Source organism: Ovis canadensis, chromosome 18 (genome assembly GCF_042477335.2).
Source record: "Ovis canadensis isolate MfBH-ARS-UI-01 breed Bighorn chromosome 18, ARS-UI_OviCan_v2, whole genome shotgun sequence".
In the NCBI taxonomy this organism is placed as follows: domain Eukaryota; kingdom Metazoa; phylum Chordata; class Mammalia; order Artiodactyla; family Bovidae; genus Ovis; species Ovis canadensis.
This window is the reverse complement of record NC_091262.1, coordinates 32,334,732-32,357,082: the sequence shown is the minus strand read 5'-3', so window position 1 is coordinate 32,357,082 and position 22,351 is coordinate 32,334,732. Positions and strand designations below refer to the sequence as shown.

Sequence of the window (22,351 nt, the reverse complement as noted above, 5' to 3'; positions counted from 1 at the left end):
TGGTGGGCTTCTGTCTATGGGGTCACACAGAGTCGGACACGACTGAAGCGACTTAGCAGCAGCAGCAGCAGTAGCAGCAGCAGCAGCACAAAGAGATAAAAATATATACACAGTTTTGATGCTGCCCTCAATCCAGCTGTGAGGTTTCAGATAAAACATGTCTCCTGAAAAAGCCACCAGTGACGGGTGGGGAGAACCATTCTGGAGTGGCTGCGCTGTTACCCAAGTGTCTGAGTCATTGGTTCTAACTCTACAGGTCCTGAGCCTCGGCTGTCACAGGGCCCTGGGTCGTTTTCAGGCATCTGACTCAATCCGTCTCCAGATCTGGATCTTTCTCTGGTGGACCTTCAGTGAGGGCCACTGCCACAGCTGGTGCCCGGGAGCTGCCTGACCGTCACAGCACCATGGCCTCCAGGTCCACATGCACAGACCAGGACTGCTTGGCCTTGGTGTGGTTCTGCTTCCGCCTGCTGCAGTTGTTCTCCAGCTGTGTGGCCTTCTGGCTGGTGACTCCTGGCTTTCAGAAGTGGGGCGTAGGTTACGAGGCCAAAAATACCTGCGCCATGCTTATCTGGTTCCTCTCTTTGCCCATAAGCCTCATCGTAGTCATAGTTGAATTTCATAATATCCAGTCCCACTTTCCTTTCTCGTACCACATGCCCCTCACAGATGCCTGCTTTGCCGCCCATGTCTGTCTCTCACTGTTCCTTGTCCAGTCTATCCAGAGAGTCCAGTTTTTGCCTTGGGACCCTTTCATAAGCCGGGTCAACACTGCCCTAACATTCACCTCCATTACGTGTTTCCTTTTTGGTCTCGAACTGTCCTGCACGTGGAACTGCTACAAGCTCGAAGACCTCACCTGCGCTGTGTACACCGTGCAGGGCGTGCTGAAGGTGCTGGAGATGTTTGTGGCCTGTGTCATCTTCGCCTTCATCAGCAACACTTCCCAGCATCTGAAGGAGCCAGCTCATGAGTGGTGTCTGGCCATCTATTGCATCTGCTTCGCCCAGGCAACTGTGGCCACGCTGCTGAACCTGGGCAACTGGGAGTACAGGCTGCCCGTCCAGCTGACCCTGCTCTCCGTCCTCCTCTACTCCACTGCTTTGGTTCTCTGCTGGCTCTACCCAGTAGATAAGAAGATTAAGGATAAGCCTGAGGGATTCTGGGGCGTGTACATGTTGGGGCTCACCCACTGCTCGAGCCGCAGGGACTATCGACCGGCTTTGGCCATCCTGACAGCCATCAACCTGCTGATTTACGTGGCTGACCTGGTGATCTCAGCCCACTAGGTTTTTGTCAAGGACTGAGGATCAACCCTCTTGTCAATGGAGGTTTCTGTGCTGAGCTCTGATGTCGTCTTCCTGGCTCCCCTTCTCACATCCTTCCCTGTTCATCTCTCTTCTGTTTCCTTCTCTCCATATGCTCTTTGTCCTGTTTTATGTGTTTGCTCACACCCTGTTTTGTCTTTCTTTTGCTTCTCTCATCTTTTCTACATTTTCTGCTTTTGCCCCTTTTCTGATCATCCTTGGTTTTCTCATCTCCTATGTCCTGACCTCCTCTCCCCATTTTCCTGTTGATCCATCAAGATCAGATTTCCTCCTTCTCTGCCCACCACCCCCTCCCACCTCCTAAGGTGCTGACTTCACAGCACATACCTCTCTCTGTGGCTGTTCACACCCTGGACATCTGGAAGGGCCTCGTTACTAAAGCAAGTCTGTACCCCTGGCAGTGCTTTACTTGGTGTGTCTGGATGAGTTCAGGGATCGCATGAGTAACTAGGCATTGGGCCTCAATTATCTGAGTGGAGGGGGGGTGTACAGTGTGCCCTCCCTTCAATTAAAAAAAAAAAAACTCAGGAGGTCAATTATTTCCAGTGGACAGAAGTCTTAAAACAGAGACCCTGGATTCCAGGGCCCCACCTGGTGTTCAGCCCCTTTGAGATTGGCTCCAGAATTTTTGCAGGCTCACTAAACACCTGCTGCCTAGAGGGCATCTTAGAGGAAGCCAGGGGTGAATGCCTTCCATCCCAACTACTCTACAGGGAATCAAAAAAAGGAGCTGGTAAAGAACCCCTGGATCTTGAAGACACCTGTTTGCAGTGTTGGTGAGGGGAAGCAATGTGGCCCTCCTGCCCCAGTGTTCAAAGCAGCTTGTGCTGCCTCTGCAGGGAGAAGAGCATGGCCACTGCAGCCTTAAAGGTGATGATAGCCTGAGATATATATATATATATATATATATATATATATTTTTTTTTTTTTCTATCTTCTGATTAGGAGGGCAAAAATTACTGAGTAACCCTCTACTTAGAGGAGAAAGTTTCTTTTCAAATTTTCTTAGGCAGGGGCTTTGTGGGCATGGGGGTTGCTGGTTCCATTGTCAAAGCAACTGCAGTGCTTGAGTGTAAGGGGACACACACTTGTGTGTTTCTGTGTGCCAGTTGGTTTCTGCTGCTGTTTCTTGGTTCTATGAGACTCAGGCATAATATGATCTAGATCAGTGTATATAATTTTTAAAAAGTCCCTGGAGCTTCTGGTTCCCATCAGTTCCTGATGTTAGTCATAGAGAAAAGGCTTGTCCCTTTGCCTATATCCACAATGTCCCTTTTAAATCTCAATATAATGATGCGAGAAGCAAAATAAAAAAAAGTGAGAAAGATATTCATATATTCTAATTGCTCCAATTTGTCTAGAGCACTGAAGAGTCCAGCCAATTTCCACCCTCACCCAAATCTGTTTCTGGAAGCTCCTCCCACTGACTCCCCATCCACACCTGGATCAAAGCCTTGGGGTACGGCTCAGCCTGTGACACAAGATGAGGGGGTCCCACCTCAATGCCAACAACCTGTCCCCCTAACTCTTAAAGGGGCCTCTCCAGAAAGGTGTGTCCTTGTGTGTATGCTCAGTGCACATGTGTGTGCATGGTGTGGGCCCATGTGATCCCCTGTATTGAGACCAGCAGCCCTTTGCAGTAACTGGTGGCTGTGAAGGCCCCACAAGCATGTGATCTTCACCCAGGGGCAGGTGGGGTAGGGCAGGGGCATTCCCAGGAGGTAGTCTCCATGGCAAGCAAATCTTAAGAAGCACTGAAATAAAATTAACATTTTAAGGAAAGACTGCTGGGAGCCGTCACGAGAGATCCCACCCATGACAAAGTTCATGTGGAAGAGAACTGTTAAGCAAGGCTTCAGAACTCAAGGGGCTCCCTAGGCTTTCTCGAGCATCTACCCCAAAACCAGAATCTGTCTGTTTTACTATTTCATGACTTTCACCAACTCCTCTGACATTAATAGGGGGCTAACTCTGACCACCTTTCTTTGGAGAAAATCAACTTAGGGCTATAGCTAAGAAGTCTCCTGGACATGAGAGGAATATTTCAAATCAAACCCCCTCTGTTAGCATTCTAGCTTGCTTGGCAGGTATATCCAGACTCTTACAGCTACGCATGTGATTATTTACAGCCTCCCAACTGTGAGAGGCACAGAAAGCCTAAAACATAGAGCCTTTGAAAGAGTTAAAAGTTATTAGAGTAGCGCTTGTGCTGATGTAGGATTTCATTATTGGGCTAATCCTTGTTGCTAAGTTCCATATCTCTTATCCACTGTGCACCTGGGAATGCATCAGTTAACATAGTGAGAATGTAAGAAAAACAAGTGTAACCTTGAATTTAACCATATTAGATCTTTGAGCTAAGTGGTTCTTTCTTGTAACTCACTGCACCTTTGCTCTGTGAAATGTAACTCTGTTTGGCATTTTCTGAGGCTGACATAGATTAGAAATATAAAGAAAAAATACTTTGAGGGAAAATAAGTTTTCTGGTTGAGCAGCCTTTATCAAAAGAGGGTCATAAAATGTTCACAGGCCTCCAAGGCCAGAAGATACCTACACAACATCATTTGTGGGAAAGGTATGCAGAAAAATCCTGGTTTCGATAAGGGCAAAACTGCTGGAATGTTTGGGCTGACTCTGTATGACCTTGCATCTTTCATTTCCCTCTATGTATAAGGCAAGGTATAAAAGTACCTTTTGAAAAATAAAGCTTTTGGGCCTCTCTCATCGAAACAGCTTGGTCACCCAGTGTTTTTTCTTCTTTTTTTTCCTCTTTCTCCCTCTCTCTCTTTTTCAGGCTGATCTCTTGGAGCATAGGGGCTCCCTGCGTTCACTTATCTGCCCGGGTTTCTAACACCTGAACGAAGCCGTTCTGCGTCTTCACTCCCTCTGGAGACCGGGAGGGCACCTGTGGCCTCCGTGAACAGGGCAGACTTCTTGTCTCGGAGTTTTATTGGCTTTCTATGTAAACCAAGGAATATCAGCCTCTTTCTCTCCTCTGTTTTCTTATCTTCAACATTCTTTCCTTATCTCTCCCTAAATCAATCACCTACACCGTTTCTCCTTTGGGTTTCCCTGGATCCTGTGGGGGCTGGACCCCGGCGAAAGACAAGAGAAATTTAAACATAAACTTTTGGTTAGATACTGCAGAGATCACATGAAATAAGCACTGAAAAGTGTCCACTGGATGTGACCATTTGAAAGTCATTGACAGCCTTGCTTAGGTCTTTTTCATGAAGTTCTCAGGACAGAAGCCAGTGCATTGGAGACAGAGAAAGAGAAGGAAAGACAGTAAATATAGGTTTCTCCTGGGGCAGCTAGTGTCTGTGAGGGGAAAGAGAGGGTCACAGTTGGAGAGGAGCCAAGGGTCAAGGGAACCTAGATGATAAGTTTGCAAAAGGCCATTTACTATTGCTTGACTTCAACCCAAAGGAACATCCAAATACTGACTCAAGGTCCAAAGGGGGAAAATATTTTTTAATGTCCACAACATGATAAAATGTGAAGCATGGTGACAGCGTATGAAATCATTTAGATAAATAGTAAATATGTTAGCTTGTTATCAAACAGTCTGAATGGTCCAACTTTTTTGGAGTCAGAACAGGAAATAAAGAGAAAGAGGGTAAAGATTATTAATGGGAAGAAACTTGTGATTATCGCTTCAGAGTTACTTACTTCATGAACCCAATTCTTCTGCACAGTATATTGGACAGTAGATGCATCGGCTATTTAATTTTTTAAATCATATCCTTTAATTTATTCATTTATTTTAGCCACGCTGTGCAGCATGTGGGATCTTAGTTCCCAAACAGGGACTGAACCTGTGCTGCCTGCAGTGGAACAGCAGAGTCTTAGCCACGAGGAAGTCCCCTAATTTTAAACTAAATAAAATTAAATAGATTGAAACATGGAAGTCCTCAGTCCTACCAGCCACATTTCAAGCACCATTTACCTACATGTTGTTAGAGGCTACTGTATTGAACAAGGCAGGTATAGAATATTTCTATCATTGCAGAAAGTTCTACTGGGGCCTTCCCTGATGGTCCAGTGATTAAGAATCTACCTTGCAATGCAGGGAATGTGGGTTCAATCCCTGGTTGGGGAAGTAAGATTCCACATGTCTCAAAGCAACTAAGCCTGCATGCCATAACTACTGAGCCCACATGCATCAACTAGAGACTCCATGCACCACAGCCAAAGATCCCACGTGATGCAGCGAAGACCCAATGAGGCCAAAGAAGTGAATAAATAAATATTTTTAAAAGTTCTGCTTGACTGCCCTGCTTCCTATATTCCAAGGCCATATAGTTATATGCATATATGTTTGGGCTTGTTATGTCTCCTTGTTCACTTTCTCAATTCATAAACTATTTCCTTGTCCCTTGTGATGTTTATTACCCCAAATTCTGTTTCTCAGAATCTAAGTTTGCAGTCTGGGCTTTAGTTAATTTACATTTACCTAAAGTATATTTTCCCACATTGTTTCCTTGCCACACTTGAACTTTACACAATCTACACAGATATTTCAGTGTTTTTGCTAATCGAGGTGATAAGGGAATAACAGAAAATAAGGTTTTGACACAAAGTTGGCCTACCAACTTTCCTGAAACAGTCCACTAAAAATTCTACAGGTTGATTCAGGTCAGTTTCATTTTTATCTAGCAATTTCTTTTCTGCTCTTGTTAATTTCTTATTGAATTTCCCCTTGGGAAATAGTCTAAAAATACCTATTTCCTTAAAAACAATCAGTCCCTCTGGTAGGCTGGAAAAATATTTCTTGGAGAGATAACCTTGTGAACTCCCATATTCTGTGAATGTATTTATTTGGGAAAGAAAAAAAAAAGATCTTTGCAGATGTGACTAAATTAAAGTGAGCAGAGAAGGGAGGAGGAGGCCAATACTGGGGTGGGTGGTGGGGCAGAAGGAAATGGGATCAAGTTCCACATAAGGGGAAAGTATTGAAGAAACTGGGGCCTTGTAACCTGAACAGTCAAGAACTCAGGGTTGAGATGGAGACATGAGGATGAGGTGAAGAGGGGGGACAGGTCACCATGTGGAAGTGACGCTGGATTTATCCCGGCTGGAAACTTCAGTGGGGAAAGCCATGTGTGTATAAACCAGAGACTCAACCATCCAAGCAGTGCTTTCCAGACAAAGACTCCTCTGTCCTTGGGCACATCCGGGCCAGGGTCCATGGCCCAGGTGAAAGGAGTCAGGTGGCAGGGGGCAGGTGGGCTAGGGCTCAGGGCTCAACCTGGTGTCCTGTGGTCCAGACACAGCCCTGAACGTATTCCCATGGGCCAGCATTTCTTCACAGGCACCATCAGCTGGGCTGAGAGGCACCTGCCCAATGCAGCCTGCATTCTCAGTCCTGACAAGCACCAAGCTGGGGTCACTCGCTTGTTCCTGGATCAGCCGCTTAGGCATTGGGGGTGGTGAGCCTTGGAGCAGAGGTCCTGACCACGCTCATCATTCTCCCCATTTCTAGGTTCACATGCAGCCCTCTTGGGGCAGGAGGGGATGCACAAATGTCTTCCCACAGGCTCAGGTGACAGCACATCCCAGCCAGGACTGCCATGCCAGATGCCCTCCTCTCCCCCCCACACACTGGAGACTCCCCACAGGCTGTTCCTCCTTCCTCTCCTCCAGCTGCCATCCTGCTGGGTCTATCCTGGTCTCCAGGGACTGGTTCCTACCACCCAGGACAGCAGAGTCACTCATGGAGCCTCCTGCCCTGCAGCAGACCGTGGATGTCGAGGGCTTGAGAAGGGCACAAGGGCAGGTGTTCTGTGAGCCGAGATGAAGGACAACATGGGAACGCGCATCCTTCTCCTGGCCCAGGACAGGATGGCAGAAGCAACGGAGCAGAAAGAAGATGGGGGGCGGATGGTGAGAAGAGGGGCTGGGGAACTAACCTGGAGAAGCAGAGTGCGGCAGCTAAAGGGCTTGGGAAGAGGAGACCGAAAGGCGAAGGGTGTTGAGAAGCACAGCTCTCCCTTCTCCCTGTTGCCTGGGATGGACCCTGACCTGCTCTTTTCAGAACTGAGGGCAGAAGGGCAGGAGGCAGTGTCCTCCATGCGGATGCCTGAACAGGCTGGAGCAGAGTTCAGCATGAGCCCACTTGTTTCCATGGTGGCTACAGAGTTGGGACTATTATCCCCATTTCACAGAGGAGACGACTGAGGCAGGAGTTGCCCAGATATGAGTAGAGCCATAGGTGACAGTAGGGCTCCTGAGTTGTCCCAGGTCTGCTCTCTGAGGAATTGCTCCCAGTGGTCTGCGGGGAGGATAGAGCAGGGGCTCAAGAGCCAGGCTGGGGTCACTGGAGGACCGTGAAAGATGACATGTGTGAAGCACGGAGCCGAGAACCAGTCACAAATCAGCCCCTCAACAAACATCACCTCCCATGCCTCCTATCACGACCTCGGCGAAAAAACCCAGCATTTGCAGCATCAGCCCCAGGTGTGTGGGGACCCAGCTAGGTCAGGGGTCCAGAGGGGCAGCAGGGGTGGCTCTGCTTTTATTAGGAACAGGGGTGATGGTGCTGTTCATGGGTCCCCACCACCCCCAGCCTGGTGCTGGGCACCCTGCCTATGGGGGACCTCAGCCCCCTCCTCAACCCTTTGATGGACAGGACCCTGAACTCACAGAGGTAGACCTGGAGTCAGGCGGGCTGACTGGGGTCTCTCTAGAGCATCAGCCTGTGCTTCCCACGTGTCAGCACTTCCCGCATTGAGAGCTGGCTGTGCAGGAGGCACAGAGCTCATGTCTGAGGAGTGCTGCCTACATCAGGCTACTGTGCTGTGCAGCCACGGATGAGCCACTGACCTAAGGGCTGAGCACCTCCAAGGGGACTCTGGCCACCGGTCCAGCCTCACCCCTACCATCTCCCTGGGCTGCCTGTTCATGCAGAGAGAGGACATAGCCCTGCAGGACATGTCCTAAATAGCCCACTGCAGGTATGAGGGGCTCCAGGTGAGGTTAAGAACCCAAGGGATTGAAATCCAAGTTCAAACTTTGGAGAAGGAAATCGGAACTCACTTCAGTATTCTTGCTGAGAGAATTCCATGGACACAGGAGCCTGGCAAACTACAGTCTATGGGGTCGCAATGAGTCAGACACAACCGAATGACTAACAGTTTCATTTTCACTTTCATGACACCAAACTACTGTGCTTTTCACTCGGGTGCAGGGGGAGGGGGTGCTGCTTTACAACAGCAATGCTTGCTATTTGTACCACTGAACCAGGTGATGTAGGTGGTACCACCTGGGAACCAGGTCTGGGAGAATGGGGATGTATAGCCTGGTCTCTCAGGGTTCTCTCCTGCTCTGGCTCTAGGGTTTGGGGTCATGACCTCTGTTGTTGTTATTATTATTATTTTAATGAACTTTGGAAGCTGTTGGGTTGGGTGGGGCTGCCCGCTTGGCTGTGAGTGGCCACCAGGGAGAGCCCTTGGTGAGAGGTTGTTGCTGAACCAGGAAAAGACGCTGGGATTCTTGGCCGGAGGAGGAGAATTCAATCCGGGGCCAGAGGTGAGGCTTGATCGCTCAGAGCTTTTGTGTAACAAAGCTTTATTAAAGTACAAAAGAGATAGAGAAAGCTTCTGACATACGTATCAGAAGGGGGCAGAAAGAGTGCCCCCCTGCTAATTTTTAGCTGGGTGTTATATAGTCACTAGCAGTCTGTTAATGAAAGAAAGGAATGTCTTAAAACTCAGCGAATGGCACCAGGCCCCTCATCCATAAGATGTATTTGGGGATGTATTTGCTGCGGCCTGGGCTGGAGGGTGACCCCAAGCTCCCTGACTCCTAGTCCCTAGTTCCTTCCAGGGCTTCAAGCTTCCTCAAAAGGACAGGAACCAGGATTCCCAAAGGAAAACCTTTCCCGAAGGAAATCTCTAACTCGACCTCTGGCTTTGTCTCTGGGGTTTGGATGTCCCCAGGGGAGGTAAAAGCTAGGGAAGCCTCCTTACCTCCCAGGTAGGTGCTGAGGTGATCGAGCATCAGGACGCAGAGGGTAGCATGTGCTGTGGCACCAGCCCCATCTTGAGCTCCAAGCCTCCTGCACAGCCAGCTCTCAGTGGAGGAAGCATGGTCATGGGGAAGGTACAGGGGCTTCCATCTCGTCTGAGTCTCCAAGACTGGCAAGTCCAGGGGCCCTGGGAAGAGGGGGGCTGGGAAGGACCAGGGGTCTCTGGCACCCCTCCCCCCTCCAGCAGATGAGGAAACTGACTCAGCAGCAGTGAGTGCCCTCCTCAGGGCATGGGGCAGGTTTGTACAGAACGAGGGTGGACGGGGCAGAATCCCAGCCTGGAGGATGCTGCCGCCACACTTGTCACAAGCAGCGTGGGGCCGTGGACAGACAGCCAGCCTGGGGACAGGACACCTGGGTCCTGACTCTGACTCTGCCACACACAGAGTGACTCTGGACAATTCCTGCCCCTCTCTGGGGTCCAGCTGCTCCTCCTCTATGATGAGAGGGTTGGACTAAGCAGAGGACTTTTACACTCTCTTTTGAGCTCCACAGTGAGGGGACTGGATCAGCTTTGGAACTGTGACAAATGACACTTAACCCCTCAGCAGGGGGGATGGAGCAGCCGCCCTCATGAACCATGAGGCTTGGACAGTGAGGCCCTCAGGTGAGCCCACCCTGGGCAATTCTTTTACTAAAGCACAGAGGCACCTTCATCTTCCTGGGAAGTGAGGTCCCAGGGTTGTTTTCAATTTGATTTAGGAAAATAGAAGAATGTGAAAATCCTGTACCTAGACTTACAGGGATAAATGCACACTTGCTTTCCTCAATGAAAAAAAAAAAAATAATCACTAGTCAATGTAAGAAAGAAGCCGAAAACTTTATTCAAGCCAACCTGACAACTATAACCCAGGTCCCAGTTTTTCAGGAAACAATGGGAATTATTCTGAAGACATAAGGCAGGAGACTAGTATGTATGTGATTTGAGGGAAGGGGAACATGGAAATAAGCACATGGCTTGGTAGAGGCTTACTGCTCTTCCTGAGGAAAAATACTTTAGCTAATGGCTTTCATGCTTTTCTAAGTATGAGAAGAAGCAAGAACAGAGTTCATAAAAATTTCTCCTAAAAAAACTATCACTATCTGAGTGCAGGTTCTCCTGGTTTTCCCAGAGCACAAAATGCCTCATCCTGAGTTTCCCCCCTGAATTCCTTCCAGGATCGACTGTAGGTCAGTGACCACAGTGGCTAATGACTTGATTCTTGTGCAGCTGGGTGGTAGGTGACATTTTTTACTGCACAATTCCCTTCCTTTTGATCTTAATTTCAAACAAGGTTTGGGAGGCTTTTTTTGGCTAATTTGTCCCAGGGTTCTAGAAATGCTCATTCCAAAACCAATCCAGGATTTTGTTGTTAGGTCACGAATGAGCTGTTACTCACCCATTCCTGGTGGGCCAAATCCTCTGGACCACCTGCCTTACTAGTATGTCAGCTCCAGGAAATGGCTCCCTCGTGTTGCATCTTTCCTTTCTGTATCCAGAGTCATACTATTAGAACTTTACATCAGATCAATCATTTCAAGTCACTTGGTCATCATGATTGTTTATTATAGGCTCACTCACTCATTTGTTAATGCAAGAAACAAGAGTCTTATAAAATAAGCAGAATAAGTAACATGGCTAGTGACATTAATAAGGTCCTAAATAAGTAAGTAGTAGTATCTTCTAAGGAGTTACATGCGTGCACCAGAGAAACTCAACTTTACGTTTGAGTGGGTATTTCTGCCCTTGATAAGGGCTGGTTAACGCATAATACAGATGCACAAAGCATACTAGAATGGAGGGAAGAGGCCGAAAAAGACAGAAAATTTTTATTTTTAAATTTTTCTTATCTTGCTTTAAAATACAAATTTTATTTCAGTCCTTCTTAGGATTTCCCCGTGATGTGGACGGCCTCCTAGGAGCCTTCTCCCTCCACCCCACCTGCCTCTGGGTGAAGATCACACGCTTCATCCCGGTACACGAGTGAGGGGCAGCAGAGGGGGTCCTTCCCCTCCCCTCCCCCACAGCTCTGCTTGCCTGGCTCCCCTGGCCCTGGTGACTCCAGGATGCTGAGCTGGAGGCTTTGTGGTTGAGGACGGGAGATTGAGGGGCCTTCACAGCCACCGGTTACTGTAAAGGGCTGTGGTCTCGATGCAGGGAAGCACATGGTCACACACACGTGCACACACACTTACCTGCCCTGAGCATACACACAGGCCCACACTGTCCTGGAGAGGCATCCAAGTGCTGTCACGGCCCCTTTAAGAGTTAGAGGAAAAGATGCTGGCACTGGGGTGGAGCCCAGCCTCTTGTGTCACAGGCTGGGCCACACTCCCAGGCTCTGGTCCAGTTGTGGCTGGGAGTCAGTGGGAGGGGCTCCCAGGGACCTAGCTTTGGTGAGGGTGGGAATTGGCTAGGACCTCCTGAGCTCTAGACAAATTGGGCGCAATTAGAGTATGTGGATTTGGTTCTGGAGTGTTTTGTCTTTGTCTTTTTCTTTCACTTTTATAATGAGGTTAAAAAGCTACATTATGAATGTGGAAGAAGGAACAATGTTATTCTCAATGATTGACAGCAGGGGCTGATGGGAACCAAAAGCTCTGGGATTAAAAAAAAATATTGTATGCATTTTATAGATTGCATTATGCCTGAGTCCCAGAGAATCAGGAAGCAGCAGCAGAAAGCAACCAGCACACAGAAGCACACGTGCGGCCTCCCCTGGTGGCGCAGTGGGTAGAGTACACTGGCCAGTGCAGGGCACATCCCTGGTCCAGGAGACTCCCACACGCAGCAGAGTGACTAAACCTGTGTGCCACAACTACTGACACCTGTGTACACTATAGTCAGTGCTCTGCAACTAGAGAAAGCCCACTCACAACAGCGAAGTCTCAGCACAGCGAAAACACAATCAATAAATAATTTAAAAAAATTCTTTATAAAAAAAAAAAGAACTGTGTGTCACTGCACACTCAAGCAATGCAGTTCTTTTGACGATGGGAACAGCAACTCCTTCCCCTCTCCAAGCAACCTGCCCAAGAAAACTTGAGAAGAAGCTTCTCCTTTAAGAACAGGGTCACCCAGTAATTTTTGCCCTCCCAATCAGAAAAAAGATGAGAACAGAAAAAAAAAAAAGCGGGCTAACATCACTTTAAGGCTGGTGGGTCCATGCTCTTCTCCCTGCAGAGGCAAGACTTCAGTTTCGATCACTGAGGCAGGAGGGCCACATCGCTGCCCCTCACCAATACAACCCTAGGGTTCTTCACCAGCTCCTTTTGTGATTCCCCAGAGCATAGCTGGGATGGAAGTTATTGACCCCTGGCTTCCTCCAAGATGCCCTCTAGGGAGTGGGTGTTTAGTGAGCCTGCAAAAATTCTGGAGCCACTCTCAGGTGGGGCTGAGTACCAGGTGGGGCCCAGGGGCCCAGGGTCTATGCATTAAATATCCTGCCAAGTGGGAATTACTGATCTCCAGAGACTTTTTTTTTAAATTTAAATGGGAGGCACATTGTACACCACCCTCCAGTGCTCCACTGGGAGAGAGTGTCCAGTGACTTACCACTCACCTTCACTCTCCAAAAAAACACACAATTACCAACTAAGGCACCCCCAGGTGGACAGGCATCCTTTGGCAAGGAGGCCCCTCTGGAGGCCCAGGGTGAGACCGCTGCACAGGGGGCTGTGTGATGTGGAGTCAGCACCGTAGGAGGTGGGAGGGGGTGGTGGGCAGAGGAGGAAGGAGTCTCAGGTCCTGACAGATCAGAAGAAGGAAGATGGGAAGAGGTGGTCAGGACACAGAAGGTGAGAAAACAAAGACAGTCAGAATGGGGGTAAAGGCAGAAAATGTAGAAAAGATGAGTGAAGCAAGAGAAAGAGGCAAAAGAGAATAGGGCTATCACATAAGACAGGAAGGAGACAGAGCAGAAGGAGGGAAGGAAACAGAAACGAGAGTGAGATGAACGGGGAGGGATGTGAGAAGGGAGAGAGAGCCAGGAAGAGGGCATCAGAGGACGTCAGAGCTCAGTAGAAATGTCCTGTGAGCAGAGAGGATCAGGAGTCTGTGGGTTGACTCCCAGTCCCTACAGAAACCTGGTGGGCCTAGTACCCCAGGTCGGCCGTGTAAGTCAGCAGGTTGGTGGCCGTCAGGACAGCCACAGCCAGGCACTGCTCCCAGGCCCACATGCCGTTGGTAGTTCTGTCAATGCAGTTCACATCGCTGGACTGCTGGGGCTGCCCGCCATACTTCTCATCAAACTGGTAGAGCAGCCAGAGAACCAGAGCAGTGAACTGGAGGAGGATAGACAGCAAGGTCAGTCCCAGATGAAAAACGGGGAAGGAGATGGGCAGCCTGTTCGCCCACTCTTCCCGGTCCATCAGCATGGCCACAACTGCCAGGATGAAGCGGATGGAGTACACGGCCATGCACCGCTCCAGGGCCGGCTGGTCCATGTACAGGGAAGTGTTGCTGATGAAGACAAAGATAACACAGGCCACAAAGGTCTCCAGCACCTTCAGCAGGCCTGGCATGGTGTGCACATGGCAGGGGATCTCCTTGAGCTTGTAGCGTTCCCATACGCAGGCCACTTCCATGACATAAACCACACGTGCGGTGCAGGAGAACAACGTGGTGGCGATGGCCCGGTATCAGCTGGCATCATAAGGCAAGAACTTGATGTCGGTGATGGGGTAGAAGATGGAGGCCGAGAAGCAGATGAGGGCAGCGTAGGAGGCATAGGTGATGGAGAAGTTGTACCAGCAGAAAGGAAAGTCGGCCGGGAACCTATATAATTCCAGTATGACAATGCTGAAGGTACCGACGATGCAGAAGCACCAGCTGAACATGATCTGGCTACATATGTCCCCCCCACCGAATCCCCATGTCAAGCACTAGGAAGAAGGCCGAGATGATGCAGACCAGCTGTGGCATGCAGAGGCAGCTGAACACCATGTACAAGCCGCACTTGTCTGGGGATGTCCTACCGGTGGACATGGTATTGGGATGGTCAGGCAAGTCACCGTCACCAGTATGGCAGTGGTCTTCACTGAGGACCCAGCAGCCAACGTACACTCTGGAGGCGGATTAAATCAGATGCCTGGAAAAGTCTCAGGGGCCTGTGACTGCTGATGCTCAGGATCTGTGGAGTTAAAACCAATAACTCAATCACTTGGGCAACAGCACTGCCGCTCCAGAATTATATTCCCCACCCATCGCCCTTGACCTTGTGATAAGACTATCCCATTCCAAACCTCACAGCCCAGTCGGTTTTGCCTCAAGCCATAAAGACTTTTTATCTCTTTGGCTGTGTGCCATTATTTTTGGAGATACAGTGGAATGTGGCCCTTGTCCACAATCCCAACATTTTAAGGCTCCAAAAAGAAAAGAAGAACTTTTATAAACCCCTTTGGCTAGAGAATCTACCTGAACAGACATGAAAAAATTTATCAGTTCAGTTCAATTCAGTCGCTCAGTCGTGTCCGACTCTTTGTGACCCCATGGACTGCAGCGCGCCAGGCCTCCCTGTCCATCACCAACTCCCGGAGCTTGCTTAAACTTATGGCCATAGAGTCTGAGATGCCATCAAATCATCTCATCCTCTATCATCCCCTTCTCTCCCACCTTCAATCTTTCCCAGCATCAGGGTCTTTTCAAATGAGTCAGTTCTTCGCATCAGGTGGCCAAAGTATTGGAGTTTCAGCTTCAGCATCAGTCCTTCCAATGAATATTCAGTACTGACTTCCTTTAAGACTGACTGGTTTGAAATCCTTGCAGTCTAAGGGACTCTCAAGAGTCTTCTCCAACACCACAGTTCAAATGCATCAATTCTTTGGCGCTCAGCTTTGTATATAGTCCAACTCTCACATTCGTACATGACTACTGGGAAAACCATAGCTTTGACCATATGGACCTTTGTCAGCAAAGTAATGTCTCTGCTTTTTAATGCTCTGTCTAGGTTTGTCATAGCTTTTCTTCCAAGGAACAAGTGGCTTTTAATTTCATGGCTGCAGTCAACATCTGCAGTGGTTTTGGAGCCCAAGAAAATAAAGTCTGTCACTGTTTCCTTTGTTTCCCCATCTATTTTCCATGAAGTGATGAGACCAGATAACATGATCTTAGTTTTCTGAATGTTGAGTTTTAAGCCAACTTTTTCACTCTCCCCTTTTACATTCATCAAGAGGCTTTTTAGCTCTTCTTCACTTTCTGCCATAAGGGTGGTATCATCTGCATATCTGAGGTTATTGATATTTCTCCCAGCAATCTTGATTCCAGCTTGTGCTTCATCCAGCCCAGCATTTCACATGACGTGCTCAGCATATAAGTTAAATAATATACAGCCTTGACGTACTCCTTTCTCAATTTGGAACCAGTTCATTGTTCCACGTCCAGTTCTAACTGTTCTTTCTTGACCTGCATGCAGATTTCTCAGGAGGCAGGTAAGGTGGTCTGGTATTCCCATCTCTTTCAGAATTTTCCACAGTTTGTTGTGATCCACACAGTCAAAGGCTTTGGCATAGTCAAAAAAGCAGATGTTTTTCTGGAACTCTCTTGCTTTGTTGATGATCCAATGGATGTTGGCAATTTGAAACCACAAGAGTGGTTTCTCTGCCTTTTCTAAATCTAGCTTGTACATCTGGGAGTTCTTAGTTTACATACTGTTGAACCCTGGCTTGGAGAATTTTGTGCATTACTTTGCTAGTGTGTGAGATGCATGCAATTGTATGGTAGTTTAAACATCCTTTGGAATTTCCTTTCTTTGGGATTGGAATGAAAACTGACCTTTTCCAGTCCTGTGGCCACTTTTGAGTTTTCCAAATTTGCTGGCATATTGAGTGCAGTACTTTAACAGAATCACCTTTTAGGACTTGAAATAGCTCAGTTGGAATTCTATCACTTTCACTTGCTTTGTTTGTAGTGATGCTCCCTAAGGCCCACTTGACTATGGACTCCAGGATGTCTGGCCCTAGGTGAGTGATCACTGTAGGGAACAAGGTATAAAGAAGGTTGAGAAGTGCTTGTAAACGAGACTCTCAACCAGGGTTGAACATTCTTGCAAACGAGATGTTCTGCCCAGTGTAGGGAACTAGGTATAAGGAAGGTTGAGAAGTGCTTGCAAACGAGACTGTCAACCAGGGCTGAACATTCTTGCAAACGAGATGTTCAGCTAAGAATCCTGTTTGTTCCCGTGGGAAAAGAACATTTCTTGCACACAAGGATGTTTCTCTGATTCCTCAAAAGGAACGGACCCAGGGACAAAACGGATTCTAAGTTGATAAGGAAGTTCCCCAAAACAAAGTCTTAGCTGCAGTAAATAAGTCAAGGTAAAGGTTATCTCGCCCTGCACCTGCGCACTGTATAGTCACTGAATCATAGTGCTTGGCAACTTGCCCTGTAGGTTGTTGTGCAAGGGATATAAAATAAAGCAGCTGTAAGAAGCAAGTGTTAAAATATAAAGATTCAAACCGCTCTGCAGTGTTGGTATTTCATTCCGTCGCCAGCAGATCACACCGTCATGATTATCTGGGTCATTAAGTTCTTTTATTGTATAGTTCTTCTGTGTATTCTTGTCACCTCTTCTTAATACCTTGTTTTCGTTAGGTCCATACAGTTTCTGTCTTTTATTGTGCCCATCTTGGTATCTCTAATATTCTTGAAGAGATCTCTAGTCTTTCCCATTCTATTGTTTTCCTCTATTTCTTTGCACTTATCACTGAGGAAGGCTTTCTTATCTCTCCTTGCTATTCTTTGGAATTCTGCATTCAGATGGGTATAGCTTTCATTTTCTCCTTTGCCTTTAGCTTTTCTTTTCTCAGCTATTTCTAAGGCCTCTTCAGACAATCATTTTGCCTTTTTGCATTTCTTTTTTTGGGGATGGTCTTGATCACTACCTCCTGTACAATGTCATGAACTTCCGTCCATAGTTCATCAGGCACTCTGTCTATCAGACCCAACCCCTTGAATCTATTTGTCACTTCCACTATATCATCATAAAGGATTTGATTTAGGTCATATCTGAATGGTCTAGCGGTTTTCCCTACTTTCATTAATTTAAGTCTGAATTTGGCAATAAGGAGTTCGTGATCTGAACCACAATTAGCTCCCAGTCTTATTTTTGCTGACTGTGTATAGGCCTGCTCCATCTTTGGCTGCAAACAATATAATCCATCTGATTTCTGTATTGACCCTCTGGAGATGTCCATGCGTAGAGTCATCTCTTGTGTTGTTGGAAGAGCAGAGTGTTTGCTATGACCAGTGTGTTCTCTTGGCAAAAGTCTGTTAGCCTTTGCCCTGCTTCATTTTGTACCTCAAGGCCAAACTTGTCTGTTACTCCAGGTATCTCTTGACTTCCTACTTTTGTATTCCAGTCCCCTATGATGAAAATGACATCTTTTTTTTTTTTTTCGGTGTTAGCTCTAAAAGTTCTTGTAGGTCATCATAGAACTGTTCAACTTCAGCTTCTTTGGCATTAGTGGTTGGGGCATAGACTTGGATCCCAGTGATATTGAATGGTTTGCCTTGTAAATGAACAGAGAGAGATTGCACCCAAGTATGGCATTTTGGACTCTTTTGTTGACTATGATGGCTACTTTATTTCTTCTAAGGGACTCTTGCCCACAGTAGTAAATTTAATGTTCATCTGAATTAAATTTGCCCATTCCAGGTGTCGACAACAAGATGGTGGAGTCGAAGCATGTGCGCTTGTTTTCTCCTGTGAGAACTCCAGAACTGGCAACGCATTGCTGAACAACCATCAGCAGGAGAATGTTGGCTCCAACCAAAAAAGATACCCCACGTGCAAGGGGAAAGGAGAAGCCCCAACAAGATGGTAGGAGAAAATTTAGAGTCTTTATTTCACTTAGTGTGAACGTTCAAAGGTTCAGTGCAAAAACACTAATATGTTTGTTTATAAGGTGCTTTCAGACCCTTAGAAAAAAGGGTTTGAAAAAAAGGATTGTGGCTTGTACTGTGATGACTTCTGTATTGTTTTCCATTCATATCTTTGTGTGGTTTACTTCTTCTCATGTATGTATGCATGCTAAATTACTTCAGCTGTGTCCGAGTCTTTGCAACCCTATGGACTGTAGCCCACCAGGATCCTCTGTCCACGGGATTCTCTAGGCAAGAATACTGGAGTAATAAATAAATTAAAAAAAAATACTGGAGTGTGTTGCCCTCCTCCAGGGGATCTTCTTGACCAAGGATTGAACCTATATCTCTTACGTCTCCTGCATTGGTAGATGCGTTCTTTATCACAAGTACCACCTGGGAAGTCCCTTCTCATGTATAATTGATATAAAGTAGGAGTACGATCATCTCCCACATCCTGGTTTCCCCTCTTAGGCATGGCCAGGCTTCCTCCTGCTCACACGAGCATCCACCCTTCCATCCATGTCCTCAACCTCATGTATAGCCTTCAACACATTTCACAGGCTCTACAATGATATGTAGAAACATATGTACATAATGCAAATATGGTTTTAGGCAGTATCTATATCTTTTTTTCCATCTTATAAACATGAAACAATATGCACATGGCAGCTTGCTTTTCCACCACACCCAACAGGTGCAGCTGGTCTTCTCCAAGGGCCCTAGTCCTCTCCAGCCCCTTTACTTATTTCCTTCCCTCCTCGTTCCTGTGGACATTTGGACTGACCACCTTTCTCTAGATCAGTGGACCCTTCCCTGTGAGCCTCAGACACTGGGGGACACAGGAAATAACAAGGGGTCCTGGGATCTATGTGACCACCATGCTCTAGGGCAGGAGGCCAGCAAGCTTTTCTGAAAACTTAAAAAAAAAGACAAAAAATATACTTTTTATTTTTGGAAATTCATCTTGATTTCCTAGGGTTACTGCAGTGAATTATCACAATCCTGGTGGCTTAAAACAGCAGATGTGTTCTCTCGCATTTCCAGATGTCAGCGTTTTGAAACAAGGTGTCAGCAGGACTGTGTTGTCTCTCATGCCCCAGGGGAGGTCCCTCTTTGTCTCGTTTAGCTTCTGGAGACCGCTTAGGTGTGTTACCCAACTCAGGCTTGTTTGCTCATTCCTCAAGAGGCCAAACATTGAGAGATGAATGCTGGGCCTTGCCTGGGACAAAGTGCTGCACCTCTGCTGTGAACGCACTCATCACCCGCATCTGTGCATCAGCCCATGATGGGCAGCGGGTTGAAAAATATAATAAACGTTTCCACCATTTTTTGTGGATAATCTCTGTAAAGAGGACTGGCAATTGTCCAGTTTAGTAGGTCTGAGGTTGAAAACAGTGTAAGTCCAATAATAGCCACCGGCCTGTCCTCCTGCAGAGAACTGTCTTAGTGGAAATCCAACCCTAACCCACCCTAGAGGATACATTGAGGCCAAGCTGAGTGACCTGTAGGTCTTAAAGGGAGAGACTACTTCAGACCCCCTTTCTTCCTCACTGTGGTGACGCTAAGGCTGTGCCTCACCCCCACACCAGGGCCCCTCCTTCTTCCAGAGACTCAGGGAGCTGGGCACAGACCTCAGGCAATCTCTACCTGGGGCATTGGGGTAGCAAGCCCAGAGGTTGGGGTGGATTCAGTTCCCTAAGAAGCTGGCCCCTCTTCTCCCTCCTTTACCTGCAAAGACTCCTCTGTAAAGAGTGCAGACTTTTCACACTTTAGTTTCCCTTTTGTACGATTAATTTAGTGCCCTTGTTGGAAAAATCTGTATTATGAGTAACAGGAAGGCTCAAATCTGGAATGTCCTTCCACTTAATCAGATCTCTGACAAATCAGTTCTAACTGCAAAATAGGGGAGTAATTTAGAGACCCACCTGAAACTACTGCTTTTCAGAATCAGAAACATATGTGAGCCAGGCTGTATTATAATTTAAAAACCTCTTTTTCTTGGTTACAGGGTTACAGCTCTGGTTTTGCCAATCTGTCAAAGATGCATCCCAGTGAACTTCTAGAAAGGATGGATAAAGATACCCCTTCCCCGCCCCCCAATGCACTTCACGTCACTTGCTCCCCTAGAGCAGATTACAAACGAACAAACTAATTCTCTGGGAGAGACTAGTGCAGAGTGGCAAGCGAATCACTTCCCACTCCTGCGGTGTCCAAAGTGAAGGCGTTAGTCGCTTAATCACGTCCCACTCTTTGTGACTCCATGGTCCGTAGCCTGCCAGGCTCCCCTGTCCATGGGATTCTCCAGCAAGAATGCTGGAGTGGGTTGCCATTCTTTTCTCCAGGGGATCTTCCCAGTCCGGGAATCAAACTCTCATTTCCTGCATTGCTGGCAGATTCTTTATGTCTGAGTTCCAAAGGGTTATGATTATGTCCAAATGGGTAGGAATGGGGGGCCTCTGGGGTGCACAACCCTCTACTCACTCAGTCAGGAGCTCAGCTGCTCCTTCAGAAGCCAGTTTCCTTCTCTCAACAGAGACTTAAAACAGGCTGTCCACAATGAGTGGGGAGGGATAGGGAAATTCCAGAAACTAATGAGTTTAGTGGAGAAGGCAATGGCACCCCACTCCAGTACTCTTGCCTGGAAAATCCCATGGATGGAGGAGCCTGGAGGGCTGCAGTCCATGGGGTTGCTGAGGGTCGGACACGACTGAGCAACTTCACTTTCACTTTTCACTTTCATGCATTGATTGGAGAAGGAAATGGCAACCTACTCCAGTGTTCTTGCCTGGAGAATCCCAGGGACGGGGGAGCCTGGTGGGCTGCCGTCTATGGGGTCACACAGGGTTGGACACGACTGAGCACAATGAGTTTAGCAGCTGTAAAACTTACCTGTAGATCCTCCCCCACCTTCCCAGCAGCAACCCCCTCATCAACCCAAGTGTAGCTAGAGGGGCAGAGGTTAGGGGAACTGACCCCTGCCTGGTTGCACAAAGGCTCTGACTGTCACCAGGCTCTGATTAGTCTGCTGAAGAGCCAATACAGAGGGGCAAGTGTTGGATGAAAGAAAAGTAACTTTATCTTCAGGAAGCCAGCAACCAGGGGAGAAGGTGGTAACCAACGCCCAACACCACAAGGCTCAGCTGGGATTTTCGCAAGAGAAACAGGAAATGGTTGCAGGTTGCGTGCTGGGGTATGTCGTGCCTCTAGTTTTGGAGACTTTGCATTAAGCATAAGGTGCCTTGGTGGACTGAGAACCTGAGTTTGTGGTCATTACATTGTCCAAATCAGCATGTTTGCTCTGGGTGTGAGTGGCCATATATTCCTGGAAAAATGAAAACAAAGAAACAGAACAAAACAGGCAAAATGAAACTGAACCAGCCCATCAAAACCCAGAGCTGTGTAGTTCACAGATTTAATTGTAAAATAAGCAAGATTACAACACCAGCGTGGGTGACCTGCCTGACCGTCACCATCACCATGAGAACCTCCTCAGGCCTGGGCTCCAGGACCACTGTGGGCTTCTTCCTGCACCTGGGGCAGCTGCTCTCCACCTGCGTGCCCTCCTTGCTGGTGGCCAGCATGGACGCTTGGAGTGAGTGCGCAGTTAACTGGTCTGTGATCCTGTGGTGCTTCTGCTTCGGTGGGACCCTCACCGTCTTCATAGTGGAGCTGTGTGGGCTCCAATCCCACTTTCCCTTGTCCTGCTATGATGTTCTCTACCACTATGCCTTCTATTTTGCCTTTTGCTGCCTTGTTATTTTCACCATCAACTATGTTCAGTTCTTGCTCCAGGGTCCCACCTGGAACCAGGCCATCACTGCCACTGCCTTCTCCTGCATCAGTTCTGTGCTTTATGCCACCAAAGCGGCCTGGACCTGTGCCCTGACTGGTGCTGCATCCTGCTTTGTGCCTGCTGGTCCAGATGTGCTTGGGAGCCTGTTGATCTTCCTGGTCTGTCAGTCTTGTTTTCACTTATAGCATCCTTGTCAACCGTGACACCTGTTTCCAGTACACTTCTGCCATGGTAAGACAGATGATGCTGTGCTTCATCTGCTTCTCCCTGGGGACCATGGCCACTCTTGCTCAGGGATGACAATGAAACATACATGTTTGTGGACCATCCTTTACTATAGACGGAGACTGTGCTCTCCA

At 47.7% G+C, this 22,351-nt stretch overlaps 1 protein-coding gene and 1 pseudogene across 1 annotated transcript in view; one reads left to right on the top strand and one right to left on the bottom strand.

Annotated features, from left to right (window-relative positions):
• LOC138423877 (myeloid-associated differentiation marker-like) overlaps positions 1-22,351 on the top strand; it is a 60,076-nt gene that overhangs the window by 6,017 nt on the left and 31,708 nt on the right. The window contains exon 2 of the mRNA XM_069560258.1: positions 257-1,247. Within this exon, the coding sequence (XP_069416359.1) occupies positions 405-1,247 (843 nt within the window). The 5' untranslated portion in view covers positions 257-404. The remainder of the gene's footprint in view (positions 1-256; positions 1,248-22,351) is intronic.
• Positions 10,883-14,406, bottom strand: LOC138423882 (myeloid-associated differentiation marker-like; annotated as a pseudogene).